Genomic DNA, 22,444 nt, shown 5'->3' with positions numbered 1-22,444 from the left:
CACAGGGAGATGCACTTCTCGGTGTCACACTGCGGACTCAAAAGCTGGACAACACCCTTTGTCGGTGGGGCAGTGGGAACATAGGCACTTTCATATATTTTTGGGACACTCACTTAGATCTTAACATTTGATCACAACCAGAATGACGCGTTCAGAACTGCCGAGTTAGGACACCACTCAGAGCCTGCAAGAGGCCCTAAAAACGTTTTGTCCTATTCTGGCTCTGCCATTATGAGCAGAGGTTCTGAGGTAACTTTCTCAGTGGCAAAATGAAGTCATTTTCCTGTTGATTTTTAAAAATCCCCTCAATCAGCCAGCCTTTGTTGAATATATGCTCACTCTCAGGTGCTGGACAATAAACAGAGGTCTCACCTACCTATAGACTGTTACAAGTGAAATCGTACTACAAATGTGGATTCTGTCTAGTCACTCTGTGACATCTGGGTGGCCCTGTGCCTTTCAAACCTGCTTCTGCTCCATTACCCACATACTTCTGATGCCAGACGCCACTGAACACATTCATATTGTGACAGGTCTTCCAATCCTGCTCCTTTGCAGTGTATCCATCTTTGCCAAAATGGAGGTTCATGCTAGAGGCCAGCAAGTCATGACAGGGTGAATGGAAGCAATGCTGCCCAGAGCCCTGCTTCTCAAACTTTCAAGTGCACAAGCATCTACTAGAGATCGCCTTAAGATGCAGATTCTAGTTCAAGGAGGTCTTGGGAGAGTTCTGAGATTCTGCATTTCTCCCAAGCTCCTAGGTGATGCTAATGCTGCTGGTCCATAGCTTGGGTTTTGCCAAGCAAGGGGCCATGAGACAGACATTTGGGTAGACTCCCCGGGGTTGGTGGCACAGTTCAGTCTCCACCTTCCGCCCCCCACATTCAATCAATCACCAACCTCTTCTCCACTTCCCCTGCTCTAGTCTGGACTCTAATTGTCCCTCCGGTGGATTATTGCAAAAGTCTCCAGACATATCTCTCAGCCTCTCCTGCGTCTTTAATCCATCCTTAGAGGTTACACAGAGATGATCTTCCTAAAACACAGACCTAGTCAGGTCCCATCCAGCCTCAGCCCTTTTGATGACTTCCCTTTTCCTCACATTAATGTCTAAACTCCTTGACTGGGCCCATCAGGCCCCTCACAGGCTGCGTCCTGCCTGCCTCACCAGCATCTCCCTCTCGATGTCTCCGCACATCAGGTCACCTGTAGTTCCTCCGTGGGCCTGTGCACATGGTATGCCCACCTCTCTGAAGGCAAACTCTTACCCTTAAAAATTCTGGTCCAATATCCACCCTCAGCAAAGTGAAGGGTTAATCACACCCTTCTCAGTACTATTTGTATACCTTACACGGGCTTTCTGAGACATCTTTGAAAGTGATTTTATTCACGTGCCATCCCTCTATGCACCAGAAGCCTCCCAAGGTCAGGGATCATGTCCTAGCCTTCATCATGTTCTTCATGAACACAGAATTTTTTTTAAAAAGATTTATTTGTCAGAGAGAGAGAGAGACCACAAGCAGGGGGAGTGGCCAGCAGAGGGAGAAGGAGAAGCAGGCTCCCCGCCGAGCAAGGAGCCTGATGCAGGACTCCATCCCAGGGCTCAGGAATCATGACCTGAGCCGAAGTCAGACGCTTAACTGACTGAGCCACCCAGGCATCCCAAGCACAGAGTTCTGAGTGACAGACAGATCCGCAATGTGGCACCTGTCTTCAAAGTCATCAGAAATAGCAAAAGACTCATTCAGGACGCCAGGCTCTGGGTCCCAAATCTGCTGATGCTCAGCAACTTCAGGCACAATATAAATGAGAACACTTTGAAAACTAGCAAGTGCTGCAATAATTTGACCAATAAAAAAAAGCCTCCTTCCGCCAAATGCTTCCAGTCTGCCATGCACTTTCCACTCTCCTAATCTTCACAACAGTGAGGTAGGAGTGGAGCCCCACTGTGCAGAGATGCACACCACAGCTAAGAGAAGTTAAGACTCTTACTTAAGGTGATACCCCTGGGATCCTTGTTGGCCCAGAATTTAGGCATCTTCCAGTAAGGTCTCATGCAAGGTATTCTCATTGCTTGAAAGTATAGTGCATTGTTTAATAACCCAGCCTCATAATAAATGACAACATTTATTTTTATTGCTCTATATATGGCTCTTAAAAATGCTAAATGTTAAACTTGACCTGTGTTCGTTTCTCACTCCCTCTTGAAAAAAGGTTCATATCTGCTTAGCATGGAGCAGAGGCTGGATGTTTATTAAATGCATCCACTGAGAACACGGTCTTCTAACTGTAAAACAGGAACAATGACAGTACCAATTCCATAGGGTTGTTGTAAGGACTGAGTAATGTAAAATGCTTAGTAAAAGGACTAGCAGAGGCACCTGAGTGGCTCAGTTGGTTGGGTGTCTGCCTTCGGCTCAGGTCGTGATCCTGGAGTCCCGGGATCGAGTCCCGCATCGGGCTTCTTGTTTGGTGGGGAGTCTGCTTCTCCCTCTCTGTCTGCCCCTCCCCCTCAACTCATGCTCACTCTAATAAATAAAATTTAAAAAAGAAAAGAAAAAGGGCTAGCAGAGTAAATACTAAGTATTTGCTATAAGTTGGGGTTTTTTTTAGGTGAACCCCATGTTAAATTGCTATTTTTGTAGTCAAATTTTGATAAATATCAACAATTTCATATGGTTCAACCTATACCTTTAACAGAAAGTCACAGGAAAAAAAGAAATTGATTGACATATGTTTACTTAGGGTTCCTGGCTTTCAATATAACATTTATACTTCAGCATTGCCATGTTTTAGTGTATTAACTTCTGTTCTCTCAAAAAAATATTCTTCAAAATAGTTTATTGAAATTTCCCTCAAGTGGTGGTCTGACATAACCAAGAGTAGATTGGCATAGATACTCTCTTATGCATTACATCCCAAAGGACTCCAAGTCATTTACTCTGTCCCTGCATTTGACAATAATATTAACTTATTTCTATATTTAAGCATGTTCCAAAATGTCAGAGCTGTGACAGAATATAAAAATACCATAATCATCTTTTGTTATATATGTTCATATTCCATAACTTACTCACACTGATTTCTGCAGAGATGTATTTCTAAAAGGTTATATTTAAATTAAACCATTAAAATTCAAACGAAATGACAAAGTTAAATGAATTCAACTAAGAACTGACCACTTAAAGGATATTTGTGACAAACCCTACATGCATAAATACCCACTCAACTTACGAAGTTTTTTTTTTTTTTAAGATTTTATTTATTTGACAGAGAGAGACACAGTGAGAGAGGGAACACAAGCAGGGGGAGTGGGAGAGGGAGAAGCAGGCTTCCCGTGGAGCAGGGAGCCTGATGCGGGGCTTGATGCGGGGCTCGATCCCAGGACCCTGGGACCATGACCTGAGCCGAAGGCAGACGCTTAACGACTGAGCCACCCAGGCGCCCCGAAGATTAAGTTTTCTTATCAGCATTTGACTTTTAAAAAATATTTTTAAGCTTTTCCTCTAAGATCAGGAACAAGGGAAGGATGTGCATTTTCACCACCTCCATTCAACACAGTACTTCTAGCCAGAGCAATTAAACAAGAAATAAATGTTGTCCAAATTTGGAAGAAGTAAAATTACCTGCAGATGTTAGGATCTTAAGTGTAGAAAGCAATAAATATTCCACAAAAAGTGTTAGGATAAATAAATTCAACAAAGTAATAGGATATAAAATTAACACACAAAAATCAGGTTTGCTTCCATATATTTACAATGAATAATCAGAAAAGAAAATGAGAAAACAACTACATTTACAATAACATCAAAAAGAATAAAATACTTAGAAATGAACTTAATGGGAGAGATGAAAGACATGCAGGATGAAATCTACAAAAGGCTGCTGAAAGAAATTAAAAAAGACATATATAAATGGAATCACATCCCATGTTCATGGACTGGAAGACTTAATATTGTTAAAATGTAGTATTACCCAAAGCAATCTACTAAATTTACCTAGTATAATCCCTATCAAAATCCCAATGACATTTTTTTTGCAGAAATAGAAAAACTCATCCTAAAATCCACATGAAATCTCAAGGGACCCTGAGTAGTCAAAACAATTTTGAAAAAGAAGAACAAAACTGGAGGACTTGCATTTCCTGATTTCAAAACCTACTACATGACCAAACTAAGAGTTCTGTGAAAAGGTAAACAAATAGGCCTTTACCTAGACTGAGGAAAAGAGAGGACCCAAATCAACAAAATTATAAATAAAAAAGGAGACATTACAACTGATACTACAGATACATAAAGGATCCTAAGAGGCTACTATGCACTTTCAACTAGACACCAACAAACTGGACAACCTAGGAATCCTGGAAAAATTCTTAGAAACATTCAACCCACTAAGACTGAATCAGGAAGAAACAGAAAATCTGAATAGACCAAGCACTAATAAGAAGATTGGATCAATAATAAAAATTCTCCCAATGAAGAAAAGCCTAGGACCAGATGGCTTCACAGGTGAATTTTACCAAACATTTAAATAAGAATTATCACCAATCCTTCTCAAACTCTTCCAAAAAATAGAAGAGGAGGTCCAGTTCAAGATGGTGACAAAGAAATAGACATTTCAAGTAGATTATCATATGAATTAAGTCATATAAGAAAACAGATCAATACCTAGTGGAATATACTAGAAAATGTGAGTGATTAAAATATCAGGGGCACCTGGATGGCCCAATTGTTAAGTATCGGACCCTTGGTTTTGGCTCAGGTTGTGATCTTGGGGTCCTGAGATTGAGCCCTGTGTTGGGCTCCGCACTCAGCATGCAATCTGCTTGGGATTCTCACTTCCTCTGCACCTCCCCACTGTGTGCCCACTCTTTCTCTCTCCCTCTCTCTTAAATAAATGTTTCTAAAAAAATTCAGTAGGGGCGCCTGGGTGGCTGTCATTAAGCATCTGTCTTTGGCTCAGGTCATGATCCCAGGGTCCTTGGATCGAGCCCCGCAACGGGCTCCCTGCTCAGCAGGAAGCCTGCTTCTCCCTCTCCCTCTCCCCCTGCTTGTGTTCCTTCTCTTGCTGTGTCTCTCTCTGTCAAATAAATAAATAAAATCTTTAAAAAAAAAAAAATTCCCAACAAACAAAAGTCCAGGACCAGATAGCTGATAAAGGGCTAGTATCTAGTTTGGTGAATTCTACCAAACATTTAAAGAAGAGTTAATACCTATTCCTCTCAAACTATCCCAAAAAATAGAAGAGAAAGGAAAACTTCCAAATTCATTCTGGGGCCAGTATCACCCTGTTACCAAAACCAGATAAAGGCACCACAAAAAAAGAGAACTATAGGCCAATATCTCTGATGAACATACAGCAAAAATCCTCAACGAAATACTAACAAACCAAATCCAACAATACATTAAAAAAAAATCATTCACCATGATCAAGTGGGATTTATCCAGGATGTAAGGGTGGTTCAATTTTTGCAAGTCAATCAGTGGGATACATCACATCAGTAAGATAAAAACCCTATGAGCATTTCAACAGATGCAGAAAAAGCATGACAAAGTACAACATCCCTTTGTGATAAAAATTCTCAACAAAGTAGGTCTAGAGGGAACATACCTCAACAGAATAAAGCCCTTATATGAAAAACCCACAGTGTCTATCATACTCAATAGGGAAAAAACTGAAAGCTTTTCCCCTAAATTTAGGAACAAGAAAAGGGTGTCCATTCTCACCACCTTTATTCAACATAGTACTGGAATTAAACAAGAAAAAAAGAGGTAAAAGTCATCCAAAGTAGTAAGGAAGAAGTAAAATTTTCACTACTTGCAGATGATATTATATACAGAAATCCTGAAGACTCCACCAAAAACCTACTAGAACTGATAAATGAATTCAGTACAGTTGCAGGATACAAAATTAACATACAGAAATGTGTTGCATTCCTATATCCTAATAATGAAGCAGCAGAAAGTGAAATTAAGAAAACAATCCCATTTACAGCTGCAGCAAAAACAAAAAAGTACCTAGGAAAAAACTTAACCAAAGAGGTGAAAGACCTGTACTCTGAAAACTATAAAACACTGATGAAAGAAATTGAAGACAACACAAAATAGATGGAAGATGCTCACAGATTGGGAAAAACAAATACTGTTGAAATGTATATACTACCCAAAGAAACCTACAGATTTAATGCAATTCCTATCAAAGTACCAACAGCATTTTTTGCAGAATGAGAACAATCCTAAAATTTGTATGGAACCAAGACTCCAAATAGCCAAAGCAATCTTGAAAACAAAAACAAAACTGGAGGTATTACAATTCCAGACTTCAAGTTATTTAAAGCTAGAGTAATCAAAATACTATGGTACTGGCACAGAAATAGACACATAGATCAATGGAAGAGAATAGAAAATCCAGATATAAACCCACAATTATATGGTCAATTAATCTCTGACAAAGGAAGAAGGAACATAGAATGGGAAAAAGAGAGTCTCTTCAACAAATGATGTTGGGAAAACTGGACAGCTACATGCCAAATAATGAAACTGGACCACTTTCTTACACCATACACAAATATAAACTCGAAGTGAATTTAAAATCTAAACATGAGACCTTAAACTGTAAAAATCCTAGAAGACAGCAAAGGCAGTAATCTCTCTGACATAGGCCATAACATTTTCCTAGATACGACTCTTTTTTTTTAAAGATTTTATTTATTTATTTGACAGAGAGAGACACAGTGAGAGAGGGGAACAAGCAGGGGGAGTGGGAGAGGGAGAAGCAGGCTTCCTGCCAAGCAGGGAGCCCGATGCAGGGCTTGATCCCAGGATCCTGAGATCATGACCTGAGATGAAGGCAGACGCCCAATGACTGAGCCACCCAGGCGCCCCTCTAGATACGACTCTTCAGGCAAGGGAAATGAAAGCAAAAATAAACTATTAGGACTACATCAAAATAAAAAGCTTCTGCAAAGTGGAGGAAACAATCAAGAAAGCTAAAAAGCAACCTACAGAATGGGAGAAGATATTTGCAAATGACATATCTGATAAAGGGCTAGTATCTAAAATACAAAGAATTTATACAACTCAACAACCCCCAAAACCAAATAATCCAATTTAAAAATGGGCAGAAGACATGAACACACATTTCTCCAAAGAAGACATACAGATCGTCAATAGACGCATAAAAAGATGCTCAACATCACTCATCATCAGGGAAATGCAACTCAAAACTACAATGAGATATCACCTCACACCTGTCAGAATAGCTAAAATAAAAACCACAAGAAAAAACAAGTACTGGCAAGGATGTGGAGAAAAACGAACCCTCGTGCATGGTGGGTGGAAATGCAAACTGATGCAGCCTGAAGACAGTATGAAGGTTCCTCAAAAAGTTAGAAATAAAACGACCCTGAGATCCAGCAATCACACTACTGGGTATTTACCCAAAAAGTACAAAAACACTACATCAAAGGGATATATGCACCCCTATGTTTATGGCAGCATTATTTACAATAGCCAAATTATGGAAATAGGTCAAGTGTCCATCGACTGATGAATGAAGAAGATGTGGTGCGTATATGTACGATGGAATATTATTCAGTCATAAAAAAGAATGCAATCTTGCCATTTGCAACAGTGCAGATGGAGCTAGAGAGTATAATGCTAAGCAAAATAAGTCAGAGAAAAACAATTATATGATTTCACTCATATGTGGAATTTAAGAAACAAAACAAATGAACAAAGGGGGAAAAAAAGAGACAAACGAAGAAACAGACTCTTACCTACAGAGAACAAGCTGCTGGTTACCAGTGGGGAGCTGGGTGGGGGGGGTGAGTGAAACATGATGGGGATGAAGAATACACTTACCATGATGAGCACTGAGTAATGTATAGAATTGGTGAATCACTATATTGTACTCCTGAAACTAATGTAACACTATATGTTAACTATCCTGGATTAAAATAAACTTAATTTAAAAAAAGTGCTAAAAGACACAACTTCCAACCAAAAATAATCCGCCTGGAAAAATTATTACTCAGGATTGAAGGAGAGAGAGAGTTTCCCAGACACGCAGAAGCTAAAGGATTTCATCATCACTAAACCAGCCCTAGAAGACACGTCGAAGGGACTTTAGGCTGACTAGTAATGAGAAAACATATGACAGAAGAAACCTCACTGGCAAAGGTAAACATATAGTAAAGACAGTAGATGAATCACATAAAGCTAGTATGAAGGTTAAAAGACAAAAATAGCAAAAATAACTATACAATAATTAGTAAAGGGATACACAACATTAAAAGATGTGAGACGTGACATCAAAAACATAAAACATGGGGGGGTAGAAATGCAGAGCTTCAGAATGCCTTCAAACTTAAGTTGTTATCAATTTAAAATGTTATAAATAGACTGTTAGAAATGGTTTTAAGTAATCCTCATGGTAAGCACAAGCAAAACCTATAGCAGATACACAAAAGATAATGAGAAAGGAATCTAAGCACACCACTAAAGAAGTTCATCAAACCACAGCAGAGAGCAAGAGAAAAAGAAATAGAAGAACTACAAAATACAAACAAATGGAAGATATTCATGCAGAGGAACTGGGCGAATATTGTTAAAATGTCCATACGATCCCCACAAACTACAGATTCAATGCCATTCCTATCAAATTCTAATAGCATTTTTCACAGAAATAGAACAATCCTGGGGGCGCCTGGGTGGCTCAGTGGATTAAGCGTCTGCCTTCAGCTCGGGTCATGATCCTGGAGTCCCAGGATCAAGCCTCGGATCAGGCTCCCTGCTCAGAGGTGAGTCGGCTTCTCCCTCTGCCCCTCACCTCACTTGTGTGTGCGCGCGCTCTCTCTCAAATAAATAAATTCTTTAAAAAAATCATTGACAACTCCTAATAAATTAATGGATCTCCAAATGATGCTAATATCACAGATGTTATGTGCCTCCTGGTGGAAGTACAGACCAACTCCCATGAAATATACTTGCCAAAAAAATATCAAATCTAGGGGTGCGTGGGTGTTTCAGTCAGTTAAGCATCTGCCTTTGGCTCAGGTCATGATCTCAGGGTCCTGGGATGGAGCCCCGCATCGGGCTCCCTGCTCAGCCGGGGAGTCTGCTTCTCCCTCTCCCTCTGCCCCTCCCCCTGCTCGTGCTTTCTCTCTCTCTCCTTCTTTCTCTTTCTCTCTCTCTCTCCATCAAATAAAATCTTGAAAAAAAGAACAATTCTAAAATTTGTATAGAACCACCAAAGACTATGAATAGCCAAACCAATCCTGAAAAACAACAACAAAGTGGGAAGCATCATGCTCTGATTTCAAACTACATGACAAAGCTACAGTAATCCAAACAGTATGTAGCAGCAAAAAAACAGACACACAGACCAAGGGGACAGAATAGAGAGCCCAGAAATAAACCCATGCATAAATGGTCAATTAATTTACAACAAAGGAGCCAGTGATACACAATGGGGCAAGGACAGCCTTCTCAGTAAGTGGTACTGTGAAAACTGAACAGCCACATGTAGAAATATGAAACTGGATGAGTATCTCATGCCATACATAAAAATTAGCTCAAAAGGAATTAAAGACTTGAACATAACACCTGAAACCGTAAAGCTCCTGAAAGAAAATACAGGCTGTAATCTCCGTGACATTGGTCTCGGTGCTACTTTTTAAATCTGACACCAAAAACAAAGGCAACAAAAGCAAAAATAAACAAATGGAACTACATCAAACTAAGATGCCTCTGCATAGTAAAAGAAACCATCAGCTAAATGGAAAAGGCAGCCTAATAAATGGGAGAAAATATTTGCAAATTATGTATCTGACAAAAGGTTAATAGCCCCAATATAAAAAGAACTCATACAATGATAACAAACAAGGGGGAAAAGAAAGCCCCCCAAACAGCCTGATTTGGAAACGGGAAGAATATCTGAATAGACATTTTTCCAAAGAGGGGCGCCTGGATAGCTCAGTCGGTTAAGCATCTGCCTTCCGCTCAGGTCATGATCCTGGGGTCCTGGGATTGAGTCCTGTGTGCAGCTCCCTGCTCAGCAGGGAGTCTGCTTTACCCTCTCTCCCTGCCACTCCCCCTGCTCGTGCTCGCTCTCTGTCAAATAAATAAAATCTTAAAAAAAAAGGACATTTTTCCAAAGAGACTTACATATGGCCGATATATGAAAAGATGCTCACAAACCACTAGGGAAAACAAATCAAAACCATAATGAGACATCACCTCACACCTGTTAGAATGGTTATTATCAAAAAGACAATAAGTGTTGGTGAGAATGTGGAGAAAAGGGAAACTTTGTGCACTATTGGTGGAAATGTAAATTAATGCAGCCCCTATGGAAAACAGTATGGCTCTTCCTCAAAAAATTAAAAATATAATTAACATTATGATCCAGCAACTCCACTTCTGGGTACTTATCTGAAGAAAACAAAAACATTAACTCAAAAAGATATATGCACCCCCATACCATGTTCATGGCGTTATTTACAAGAGCAAGATATGGAAACAACCTAAGTGTCCATCGACCAATGAATGGAGAAAGAAAATGTGGTACATATGTACAATGGCATTATTCAGCCGTAAGAAATAATGAAATGTTGCCATTTGTGACAACATGGATGGACCGTGAGAACATTGTGCTAAGTGAAGTCAAAGAAAAACAAATATGGTTTGATACAGTTTATATGTGGAATCTTAAAACAAACCAACCCACAGAGAACAGTCTGGAGGTTGGCAGTGGGGAGGGGGTTGTGGGGGGGGGGTAGGGAAATAGGTGAGTCAAAAGGTACAAACTCCCAGTTGTAAAATAAGTCAAGGGTATATAATGTACAGCTTGGTGACTATAGATAATACTGTATTGCCTATTTGAAAGTTGCTAACAGAGTAAATCTTAAAAGTTCTTCTGACAAGAAAAGAAATATTATAATCATGTACAGTGACATGTTAACTAGACTTATTGCGGTCACCACTTTGCAACACATAGAAATACTGAATAATTATGAAGTATACCTGAAACTAACATGTTATTAATTATGTCTCAAAAAAAACCCCAAAATAAAAAACATAGAAGAGGAGGAAACATTCCTGAACTCATTTTACGAGGTTAGCATTACCTTGATATCAAAGCCAAAAAATTCTTAGTAAAATACTCGCAAACTGAACTCAGCAGCACATTAAAAAGATCATTCACCATGATCAAATGGAATTTATCCCTGGGATGCTAGGATGATTCAATATGCACAAATCAATGCGATACATCTTATAGAATGAAAGGAAAAAAAATCATATATCATTTCAATAGACACAGAAAAAGCATTTGACAAAATTTGACATCCATTCATGATAAAACCTCTTCACATATTAGGCGTAGAAGGAACATATCTCAACATAACAAAGGCCACATAGGACTAGCCCACAGCCAACATCATACTCAATGGTGAAAGGTTGGAAGCCTTTGCTCTAAGATCAGAAACAAGACAAGGGTGCCCACTCTCACTACTCCTATTCAACCTCGTACTGGAAGTCCTAGCCAGAGTAATTGGGCAAGAAAAATAAATATAAGGGATCAGAAATGGAAAGGAAGAAGTGAAATTTTCTCTATTTGCAGATGACATGATTTTATATATAAAAAGCCCTAACAGATCTAATCAACAAATTCAGTAAAGTTGCAGGATACAGAATTAACATACAAAAATTCGTAGCATTTGTATACAGTAATAATGAACTATTTGAAAAAGAAAAAAATCCTATTTATAATAGCATCAAAAACAATAAAATACTTAGGAACAATTTAGCCAAGACAGTGAAAGATCTCTATACCGAAAACTATAACACATGATGAAAAAAACAGAAGATACAAATAAATGTAAAGGTATCCTGTGTTCATAGATTGGAAGAATTAATATTGTTAAAGTGTCCATAGTACCCAAAGCCATCTATAGATTTAATGCAATCCCTATTAAGTTCCAATAGCATTTTTTAACAAGTAAAAAAAAAAAAATCATAAAATTTATATGGAACCACAAAAGACCCTGAATAGCTAAAGCAATTATGAGAAAGAACAAAGCAGGAGGCATCATAATCACTTCCTGATTTTAACCTATATTATAAAGATACAGTAATCAAAATACTATATTGGCATAAAAAACATCATATAGACCAAAGGAACAGAACTAAGACCCTAGAAATAAACCCTTGCATGTATGATCAACTAATATTTGACAAGGGAGCCAAGAATACTCAATGGAGAAAAGACAGTCTCTTCAATAAATGATGCCATGAAAAAGGATATTTATAGGTAAAAGAATGAAACTAGACCCCTATCTTACACCACTCACAAAATTTAACTCCAAATGGATTTATATTTAAATATAAGACTGGAAACCATGAAAATCCTAGAAGAAAATATAGGAAAAAAAGATTCTTTTTTTTTTTAAGATTTTTAAAATTTATTTATTTGACAGAGAGAGAGATAGTGAGAGAGGGAACACAAGCCGGGGGAGTGGGAAAGGGAGAAGCAGGCTTCCCGTGGAGCAGGGAGCCCGATGCGGGCCTCGATCCCAGGACCCCGGGATCATGACCTGAGCCGAAGGCAGACACTTAACGACTGAGCCACCCAGGCGCCCAGGAAAAAAAGATTCTTGACATGGGTCTTTTTTTTTTAGATAGGACACCTAAAGCACAAGTGACAAAATCAGAGATAAACAAGAGGGACTACATCAAACCAAAAAGTTTCTGCACAGCAAAAGAAATGATCAAGAAAATGAAAAGACAACCTACAGAATGGGAAAATATATTTGCAAACCATGTATCTGCTAAGGGATTCATATTCAAAATATATAATGAACTTACACAACTCAATAGCAAAAGAACAAATAATCCAATTAAAAAATGGGCAAAGGACCTGAATAGATATTTTTCCAAAGAAGATATAAGAATGGGGGTGCCTGGGTGGCTGAGTACATTAAGTGTCTGCCTTAGGCTCAGGTCATGATCTCAGGATCCTGGGATTGAGTCCTGCCTCAGGCTCCCCGCTCAGGGGGGGGTCTGCCCCTCCCTTTGCCCCTCCCTCCCCCCTCACTCGCGCTCCTGCATGCACTTTCTCTCCCAAAGAAATAAAATCTTAAAAAAAAAAAAAGACATAAGAATGGCCAATAGGTATATGAACAGATACTCAATATCACTAATCATTAGGGAAATGCAAATCAAAACTACGACGACATGTTACCTCACACCTGTCAGAATGACCAAACAGACAAGAGATAACAAGTGTTAGCACGGATGTGGAGAAAAGGGAACCCTGGTGCACGGTTGGTGGGGATGTAAACTGGTGCAGTCACTGCAGAAAACAGTATGGAGGTTCCTCAAGAAATTAAAAATAGAACTACATATGATCCAGCAACTCCACTTCCGGGTATTTATCCAAAAAACCCAAAAACACTAACTCAAAAAGATATCTGCATACCCATGTTCATAGCAGCATTATTTACAACAGCCTAGACATGGAAACAACCTATGTGTCCATCCATTGATTGATGAATGGATAAATAATTTGTGGTACACATATACAGTGGAATACTATTCAGCCACAAAAAAGACTGAAATGTTGTCATTTGCAACAACATGGATGGACCCTGAGGGCATCATGCTAAGTGAACTAAGTCAGAGAAAGACCAATACCACATGATTTCACTTTTACATGGAATCTAAAAACAAAACACAAATCAAAAAGCCGCACGCAAACTTATAGAAAATGTGGTTCCCAGAGGCAGGGGCTGAGGGGGAGGGGAAATTGGATGAAGGTAGTTAAAAGGGGAAAATTGGATGAAGATGGTCAAAAGGTACAAACTTCCAGTTACAAGATAAATTAGTACTAGGAAATGTAATGTACAACATGGTGATTCTAGTTTACACTGTGTATGAAATGATAGGTGTTAACTACTTGTGGTCATTTCAAACATGTAAGTTAAATCGTTACACCCTTTAACATTGCTGTAGTTCAATTTTACCTCAAATTGTAAAAAGAAAATTTTAAAAGCCTACTCTAAAGCTACTGTAATCAAAACGCTGTGTATTAGCATAAAGACAGATGTCTAGACCAATAGAATTAAGAGTCCAGAGATAAACCTTTGCATAGAAGGTCAAATGATTTTTGACAAAATGACAAAATGGTGCCATGACCATTCATGGGGAACAGGTGGTCTTTTCAACAAACGATGTGGGGAAAACTGGATGACCCACATGCAGAAGAATGAAACTGAACCCTTAACTAAGACCACATACAAACATGAACTCAAAATGAATCAAGTACCTAAAACAATAAAATTTACAAGAAACCGTAAGACAAAAGCTTCATGATATTGGATTTGACAAAGAGCTCTTGGACATGATGCCATAGGCAACAAAAGAAAAAACAGACAAGTTGGACTTTGCGAACATTTTAAAAATTTGTATGTCAAGGGACACTAGAGAGTAAAAAAGGCAACCTATGGAACGAGAGAATATATTTGCAAATCACTTATCTGATAACGGATTCATGTTCAGAATATATATAGGACTCTTTAAATGTAACAACCAGGGGCGCCTGGGTGGCTCAGTCGTTAAGCGTCTGCCTTCAGCTCAGGTCATGATCCCAGGGTCCTGGGATCGAGCCCCGCATCGGGCTCCCTGCTCCGAGGGAAGCCTGCTTCTCCCTCTCCCACTCCCCCTGCTTGTGTTCCCTCTCTAGCTGTCTCTCTCTCTGTCAAATAAATAAACAAAATCTTAAAAAAAAAAAAATAAAGGTAACAACCACCAAAGACATTCAAAAATAGACATTTCTCCAAACGGGAGATACGAACGGCAAGTACATGAAAAGATGCTCAACATCACGAATCATCACGGAAATGCAAATCAAAACTACAATGAGATACCATCACACCCATTAGGATGGCTATCAAACCAGAAAACAAGTGTTGCAGAGGGTGTGAAGAAATCAGAACCCTTGTGCTCTGCCGGTGGGATATAGAGGATACTGCCACTGTGGAAAATAGGATAGAGGCCCCCCCCCAAAACTGAAAATAGCATTACCATAGGATCCAGCAATCCCACTTCTGGGTATAAACTCAAAAGAACTGAAAGCAAGGTCTCAAAGAGGTAGTTGCACACTTGTGTTTATAGCAGCATTATTCACAATAGCTAAAGCATAGAAGCAATACAAGTATCTATTGATCAGTAAATGGATAAACAAAATGTGGTATATATGTACAATGGAATAATATTCAGCTTTAAAAAGGAAGGAAATTCTGCAATATGGGATAACATGGATGAACCTTGAAGACATTATGTTAAGGGAAATAAGCCAGTCACAAAAAGACAAATGCTGTCTGATTCCACTTATAGGAGGTACTCTGAATAGTCAAAATCCTAAAGACAGAAAGTGGAATGGCGGTTGCCAGGGATTGGGGGGTGGGGAGGGAGAAGAGAGTGATGGTTTAATAGGTATAGAGTTTCAGATGTACAAAAGGAAAAGAGGGATGGAGATAAATGGTGGTGCTGGCTGCATGACAATGTGAATGTATTTAATTCTACTAAAGCTGTACACTCAATCGTTAAGATGGTTTTATATCTATTTTGATAAAATTGTTTTTAAATCATGAAAGTAATATACACTTGTTATAACAAAAAAATCAAATACAGAGACACGTTAACAAATAGCCATTCCTCCCTCAACCCCCAAGTTGTACAAATAATTTCAGCTCCTATCAGGTAACCTAGACATGCCATTAGCTTACAGTGCTGAGCCAGCATTTTCCAGGAAGGGAAGCTAAATTCCTTTTCAGAATGAAGAACATAATTAAAATAGTTCTGTCCAGGAAGCAATGTATAAAGCAGAGAAATTACTTTTTATGCAGAAATGAGCAAGAAAAAAAAATTTAAAGAAAGCGTTAAGTCTCAGAGTGAAAGCTAACGGGCATTCAGGCAGGGATGGAGGGACTGCTTAGTGGTTAGTAGGTGGTCTGCGTGTATGCTCCCTGAAGCTTATGCCCCACCCCAACGGAGACTTAGAGGAAACAATTCTTATTAAAGTAGTGATAGAACCCAGCAGAATATCAGGAAGATAGTCATTAAGATCTTTATAAACTGTTTTACATGCACCACCTTGACCTCCCAAAATTATAAAGTCATATAAGGGGAAAATGTTCTTATTCCAATTTTAGGGATTAAGAGGCTTCTAGGATGTACCCTGTCCAGGTCGTCCAGCCCTTCAAAGCTTTTCAACCCTGTAACCTGGGCACCATCTTGTTTACCGGACCCCCTGCCTCCCACGGAACAAGGATGCGGAGCTAGTTCTCTCTGGGTGAGGCAGGGTCGAGGCAATGAATGACGGATACATCAAAGATCATGAACCAACACAGCAGCTAACTGACCCCAAATCAGAAATTCCTGACCTGGCTGTGGCCCAGGGACTGCTAATATCCCCAGGGACAAATTCTCTCACCACGAGGAGAAATGCCTCACAATGGTCAGAAAGCATTCATTCATCCAATGTGCTTCTCAGTGTGAAATAGTATGCTTATCAAATAACTTCAGTCTCTCCAAAAGAGCTGGGGTCAATGTGAAAAACACTCTGGTCTCACAGGCATTCCATATTTTACAGAACAAGGACCTTCTAAACAAAGATGGATGTGGATACCCATCACACCTGTTTTCCAAACATTTTGTAAGTGCAATTAGGGAATTAATGCATTTCTGGTGCATAAGAAAACCACTATGATAGAAATTTTAGTTCCTCCGCACTGTCCCCCTTTTTACCCCAGTTACCTTGACTTCCACATTTCTCTTTAGGGACTCCTGATCTCCCCCCTTGGCTCCTGGGGCCACAATGTCACCTCCTCACGAGCCCCAGATGCGGCGGAATTCGGCTGCAATACCACACTTCACCGGCAGATGCCGCAGCCTCAACACTTGACAGCCAACTTTCAAATTACTAACACAACCGGCAGCCATTTAGTGCCTACTGTATACTTTTTTTTTTTTTTTTTTTTTTTTTTTTAAGTAGGCTCGCGTCTAGTATGGATTTCAACCGGGGGCTCGAACTCATGACCTTGACATCAAGACCTGAGCTGAGGCCGAGTCAACTGCCTAACCGACTGAGTCACCCAGGAGCCTTGCCTACTGTATACTTGAAGAGCAATACACTAGGCTCTTCAGGTCAACCTCGCACCGGTTGGCTCATCCGGACAACTCGTGAGGACTAAATCGCATGAAGTGCTTTGAACAATGAACTGAATTGTAGTCTGAAATTATTACCAGCCCAAGGTGAAGTGACAGAGATGGACGGGAACTCGGGTCCACCGCAGCTGTCTCAGCAGGTCGGTCTGGGCCCAGGGCTTGCTTTCCATCCAGTTGGGACCACTGTCCTTTCTCCTGTGGCCCTCCACTAAGCTGCTATGTCCTCCAACTTGGAATCCGGGAGTTGGCTCTTCTACTGCAAAATGACGGTAGTTTAGGGGGTCGGGTCCCAGGTGGGGCGGGCCCAGGGCGGTTTGGCCACATCACCGGCCTCCTGCGGGAACTTCTAGAAGGCAGGTGGCGCGGTGGGACGCAAGAGGTCGCGCTCTTACGATCTAAACTCAACACTAAGTTTCCTCCTTTGACTCCCGGGCTCGCGCCCTACCTGCCCGCGAGACCGACCCCCCCCCAACGTGAAGCACGCGGGCTCCGCTCTTCTGCCTCGGACCCTGGAGGCACCTGGGGGAGGGGGGGGGCTGGAGCTCCGCGCGGCCGATGGGCTGCACCTGCCCCGGGCCGGCAGTTTCGGGATCGGGCTCCGCGGTGCCCTAGCGTGCGGTGGGCCGGGGACAACTCCGGCTGGCAGCTGCGCCGCAGCCTCCGGCCCGCCCCCAAGGGGAGGCATAAGGGCGCCAGCGCCCGCGCGCTCGGGCCCGCACTTGGCGTCCGGGGCCGCCGCAGGCGCACGCGCGCAGGGAGGCGCCACGTGCGGGGGCCCCAAGCGCGAAGGCTGCGCTCAGCGTGGGCGCGTGGCGGCGGCCCCACGTGCGGGTTGCCGGGGCGCCGCGAGGAGACGCCCCTCCCCCCGCACACGTGCGGGCCGCCGCCCCCTCCCGGCGCCCCGCGCAGCCGCGCCCGCGCCCGGGCTCCTGGCCCCGGCACCGCGAGGCGGCGCCCCGGCTGCCTCGGGCCGCCGAGGGGCGGGGCTGCCGCCCGCATTGTTCCTCCCCGAGTGGCGGGCCCTCCCCTTCCCCCAGCCCCGGGCGGGGCGCGGGGCCGCCGTAGCCGCGGAACGTGGGCTCGCGCCCCGCCTTTGTCTCCCGGGTGCGAGCCGCCGCAGCCCCGCGCCCGTTGCTCGCTGCCAGAGCCGCTTTGTGCCGCGGCGCGGGGGACCCGGGCGTGGAGCCGGCGGGCACAGCCTCAGCATGGACGTGACCGTCTCGGAGCTCATGGAGCTCTTCCTGCAGAGCCCGCTGGTGACCTGGGTGAGTGCGCCTAGCTCCCTGCCCCATTGTTGGTGCACCCGCTCCTTTCCCCGCTGCCTGCGGTAGCCGTACAAGCTCCCTTCCCGGGGTCCCGGGTAGCCTCCGGGACGCGGGGGATTCAGCAAGTGCTCCTGGCGGAGGTCGAGGTCTGAGCCCTGGGGTCTGGAGGCATTTCTAACTCGGGAGCCCGCGCGCCCAGTGCGGGACCTAGCCGCACTCCCGGCCCGGCCAAGGGCTGAGCGGGGACACCTGTTCCGACCGGGCGCTGGGCTACGTCCCCGGAGCGGACAGGGTCCGAGTAATCACCTGGGCGACCTATGGCTTGACCACTTGAGGGAAGGACCTACTCCCCAAAAATAGCCTCGTGCAGTTTCTGAACCTCTGAGACCAGCAGGTGGGTGGCGGTGGGGATTGGGGGGCTCCGAGTGAGCATGTGTACAGGCTGGGGTCGGCGTAGTCATTTCCAGTAGATTTAAGACGTGAGAAATTTATTAAAAAGTCCCTTTTGGTTTTGTTTTGTTTTTTCCGCTCTGGGACACTGGAGAGGAGTGTGGGGAGGAAGTTTTCCTCTTGTTATCTTGCGTCTGTTGCCCGGCGCGGGGTGGGGGTAGAGGCAGGGTGGGCTTGGCGCCTGCGGAAGAGTGGGTGGGCGGGCGTAGGTGACTCCCTTTTCCCACGCGGGCCCTGCCCGCATTTGCCCTGGAGAGCTTTAGACAGTGCGCTGGGGGTGACTTTCCTGTCTTTCTCTCCACGCCCCTTCCCGGCAGGTGAAAACTTTTGGCTCATTCGGCAGCGGCAACCAGGACAACCTGACAATGTACATGGATTTAGCGGACGGCATCTTTTTGAACCAAATCATGTTGCAAATGTAAGTTATTTACAGGGAAGAAGGAAAGAACGATGCTTCAGAAAGTTTAAGGTTGTAGTAATGGAGCATGGAGTTCAAACAGGAGGGTTCTTTGCCGGGCGGGGGGCCCTGGTGTCTCCGTATTAAGGTGACTTCTTTCCATTCGTTGGATATGAAGAATTCCAGGACAAAGGGGTTGGCAGCTTGTTTGGTAAAGGCAATTTGGAATTGAATGACTGTCATCCACATGGTGTAGATAACACAACCGACTTCGAACTCAGATACTTGAGGTTTGAGCAATGAAGTTAAAAAAAAAAAACACCCTTTTTGGGGGCAAGGAACTGTAACAGAGTCTGGTTACAGGAAGTGTCTAGGGTGGACCCGGAGCATCCATGTGACTAAAGTTTCACTGTAGGTTGGGATGCCTGTGTTTCTGAGCTCCTTTTCACTTCACCCTGAGTTTTCAGTTGCCCCGTAGCAAGTGCAATTGGTTAAGGCCCTTCTCATGACATGGATTTAAAGTTAACTGTGTTAAGAGAACCCCGGGAGTCAGAATGCTGTGGTACTGTTTGTCTTGAAGCCCTGAGCTTAAACGGTCTTGGTGGAAGTTAAACTTTCTAGCATGTGTGTTTGACCACATCCTTTGCTGCAGCTGAATTCTCTAGAGCCTGTGATTGACAGCCTGCCACATGTAGGTGTTGGCTCCTACGCCTGTATTCTGTTTTTAACTCAAAGTGCGGGGAACATATTGGAACTGACTGTCAGTATGATTCACAGGCACTGGAAGCAAAATAAAACGTAATGTTCTCTGGAGCAGCCGCTTATGCTCACCTACTCACCTGCAACTAAGCAAGTTGTCCTACTTGAGCAGGAACCCATTAGCTAATGAGAATCAGCTCTGTGGCCCACACAGGAGGAACAATTAACTTTGGCATATTCAGAAAGTGGTTTAAATAGATCTACCTAAAAAAGGTCTGTTTTGAAAATTAACTGGGAACACTGCTGCTTTTAATAAGTCATTTGATGTCATTAGTTTTTTTTTTTAAGGCACAACTAATCTTACCTAAATCTTGTGTTTGATTAGATCCTAAAAAGACAAATGTGTTTCCAGCTTTGGCAGCACTTGTCTGAGAACATTGATGAAAAGGAGTTTCCTGGGGTTGCCTAGTGGCATATTTAAGTCCTGGCAACTCTTCCCCCCCATTTTGGTGGACCCCGAAAATGACTAGATTCCATTGGTGCAGTGACCGCTGGGTCCTTACCCAAGCTTGTTTAATTAAAAACAGCAGTATCCCCAGCCTTTTCATTCAGTTTTTACACCCAGGCAGAGGGGAGAACAAAAGCCCTGGGACTGTTTCTCTTTCTTCCCTGACCTTTGGAATTCCTGAAGCATTTACCACTTGCTTGTAAATCAGGAAAGCCTGTTGGACCATTCCTTTGAGAAATGCCCACTCATCACTGGTTCACACTTGGCCCATGGCTAAATTCAGTTTGAAGGGCGTCTCCACTTCCCTTGACAGTTTTTACATGTTCTCTCCTCTGTGAAATGCCAAGATAATCATCCTAGGGGTGGGAACTGAGAAGTTTGCAGCTCTTACGGCCTCACACCGTGCTTCTGGTGCCTTCTGGCCAGGGTCAGGAGCAGATGAAGGGACAACGGGAAGCCGTGTGGATGACTTCCCAGCCGAGGACATCAAGGAATGAGGGGCACCAGCAGCACACAGTTTACTGATTGGATGATCAGAATAACCCTGTTCCAGGTGATAGGATAGAAATCAGAACATTGGTTGCTCCTGGAGGTGGGTGGGGATTGTCTGGAAAGGAGACACAGGTGAACTTCTGGAGGGGAGGGGTGGTGATAATCTGTGTATTCACTGGAGTACATCTTATTTTTCAGAGCTTATCAAGCTATAACTTAAGATCTATGCATTTCAGTCTATGTAAAGATTACCTCAATTGAAAAACAGTATGCCAAAAACATAAAAATGTATTTCAGCCTTAGTATTGACAGCCTAGGTAGCCATCCTGGATATGAACTCTAGGTCTGTCTTCTACTGGTCAAGTGATGCTGGGCACGCCACTCAACAATTTAGTTTCCTCACCTGTACAATGGGAAGTAAAGTGCCTCCCTTAAGAGATGGTTGTGAGGATTAAATGGGATGATGTGTTAGCAATTAGCACAGTGCTTATCACTTAATAGGTACTAGTGTCAAATACAAACACTTCATCTTAATCCAGAAAGGATTTGAGGCACCCCCTAAGAATTTTTCCAGTCTTCCTTTCTCCCACATTCTTAGTCTCCTAGATTACTGCATCATTCTTAGCCTTGGCCCTCTCTCAAGGAGAACTAGAGCAAAACTGGACTCTAGGACCCACATCCAAGCCCCACATCTAACATTGTACATAAGCCTCTGTGTTCACTTCTGCAAGATGGAGAAATGTCAGGCTAACTAGCAGGTCAGTGATAAGGTTCTGTTCTACCTTATCTCCTCTGCTAGTAGCTCCAACTGTGTGCTATTATTTCAATAAAGTCTCCCCAAGTTGGTAGAACCTAGGAACATTGTAGAGAGCAGTATGCTAAGGGGGTATGGCGCTCAGATAAGAGGCGTGTTACCTAACACTTCAGAGCCATACGGAGGCCGGCGGGGGTCATGTGCCTGCACCTGGGCATTGTCTCTGGCAACTGAAGAAGGCTGCGGTCATACTCTCTTGGCCCTCGCCTCCCGGTGACATCAGTGCCTGGAAGCAGGAAAGCCCTGTGGGCTCAGCTTTCAGGGGAGGCCCAGGTGTAGGAGAATTCCCAGTGAAAGGCATTGAATGGCCTGGAGTAAGATGCACGGGGGGAACCTGGTAAATGCAGTCTTTCTGGGCGATCTGCTGGTACCCAAGGGAAAACAAGATTTCTCATTCACTTTGGGCACATTTCTCACTGTCTCGTAGGAAAGGTATTTAAGCGCTTGGACTCTGAAAGCACTGGGCGGACAAGTTCACATTCCCCTCTCTGCCACTTCTTAGTTCTGCCCCCTTGGGCAAATTACTTAAACTCTTTAAGCCTCAACTTCCTGATCCGTAATAAGGGGATGGTATTTTATAGACTTGGGAGG

At 42.9% G+C, this 22,444-nt stretch overlaps 1 protein-coding gene across 1 annotated transcript in view; it reads left to right on the top strand.

Moving 5' to 3' along the window:
- The first annotated feature begins 18,275 nt into the window (after nucleotides 1–18,275).
- The window catches only part of CCDC88C (coiled-coil and HOOK domain protein 88C), a 124,202-nt gene continuing 120,033 nt past the window's right edge, over nucleotides 18,276–22,444 (top strand). Inside the window, exons 1-2 of the mRNA XM_036097516.2 lie at nucleotides 18,276–18,493; nucleotides 19,261–19,361. Of these exons, the coding sequence (XP_035953409.2) occupies nucleotides 18,434–18,493; nucleotides 19,261–19,361 (161 nt within the window). The 5' untranslated portion in view covers nucleotides 18,276–18,433. The remainder of the gene's footprint in view (nucleotides 18,494–19,260; nucleotides 19,362–22,444) is intronic.

Source organism: Halichoerus grypus, chromosome 8 (assembly GCF_964656455.1).
Source record: "Halichoerus grypus chromosome 8, mHalGry1.hap1.1, whole genome shotgun sequence".
NCBI classification, from domain to species: domain Eukaryota; kingdom Metazoa; phylum Chordata; class Mammalia; order Carnivora; family Phocidae; genus Halichoerus; species Halichoerus grypus.
Note: the sequence above shows the minus strand (reverse complement) of the source record. Positions and strands in the feature narration are given on the sequence as shown.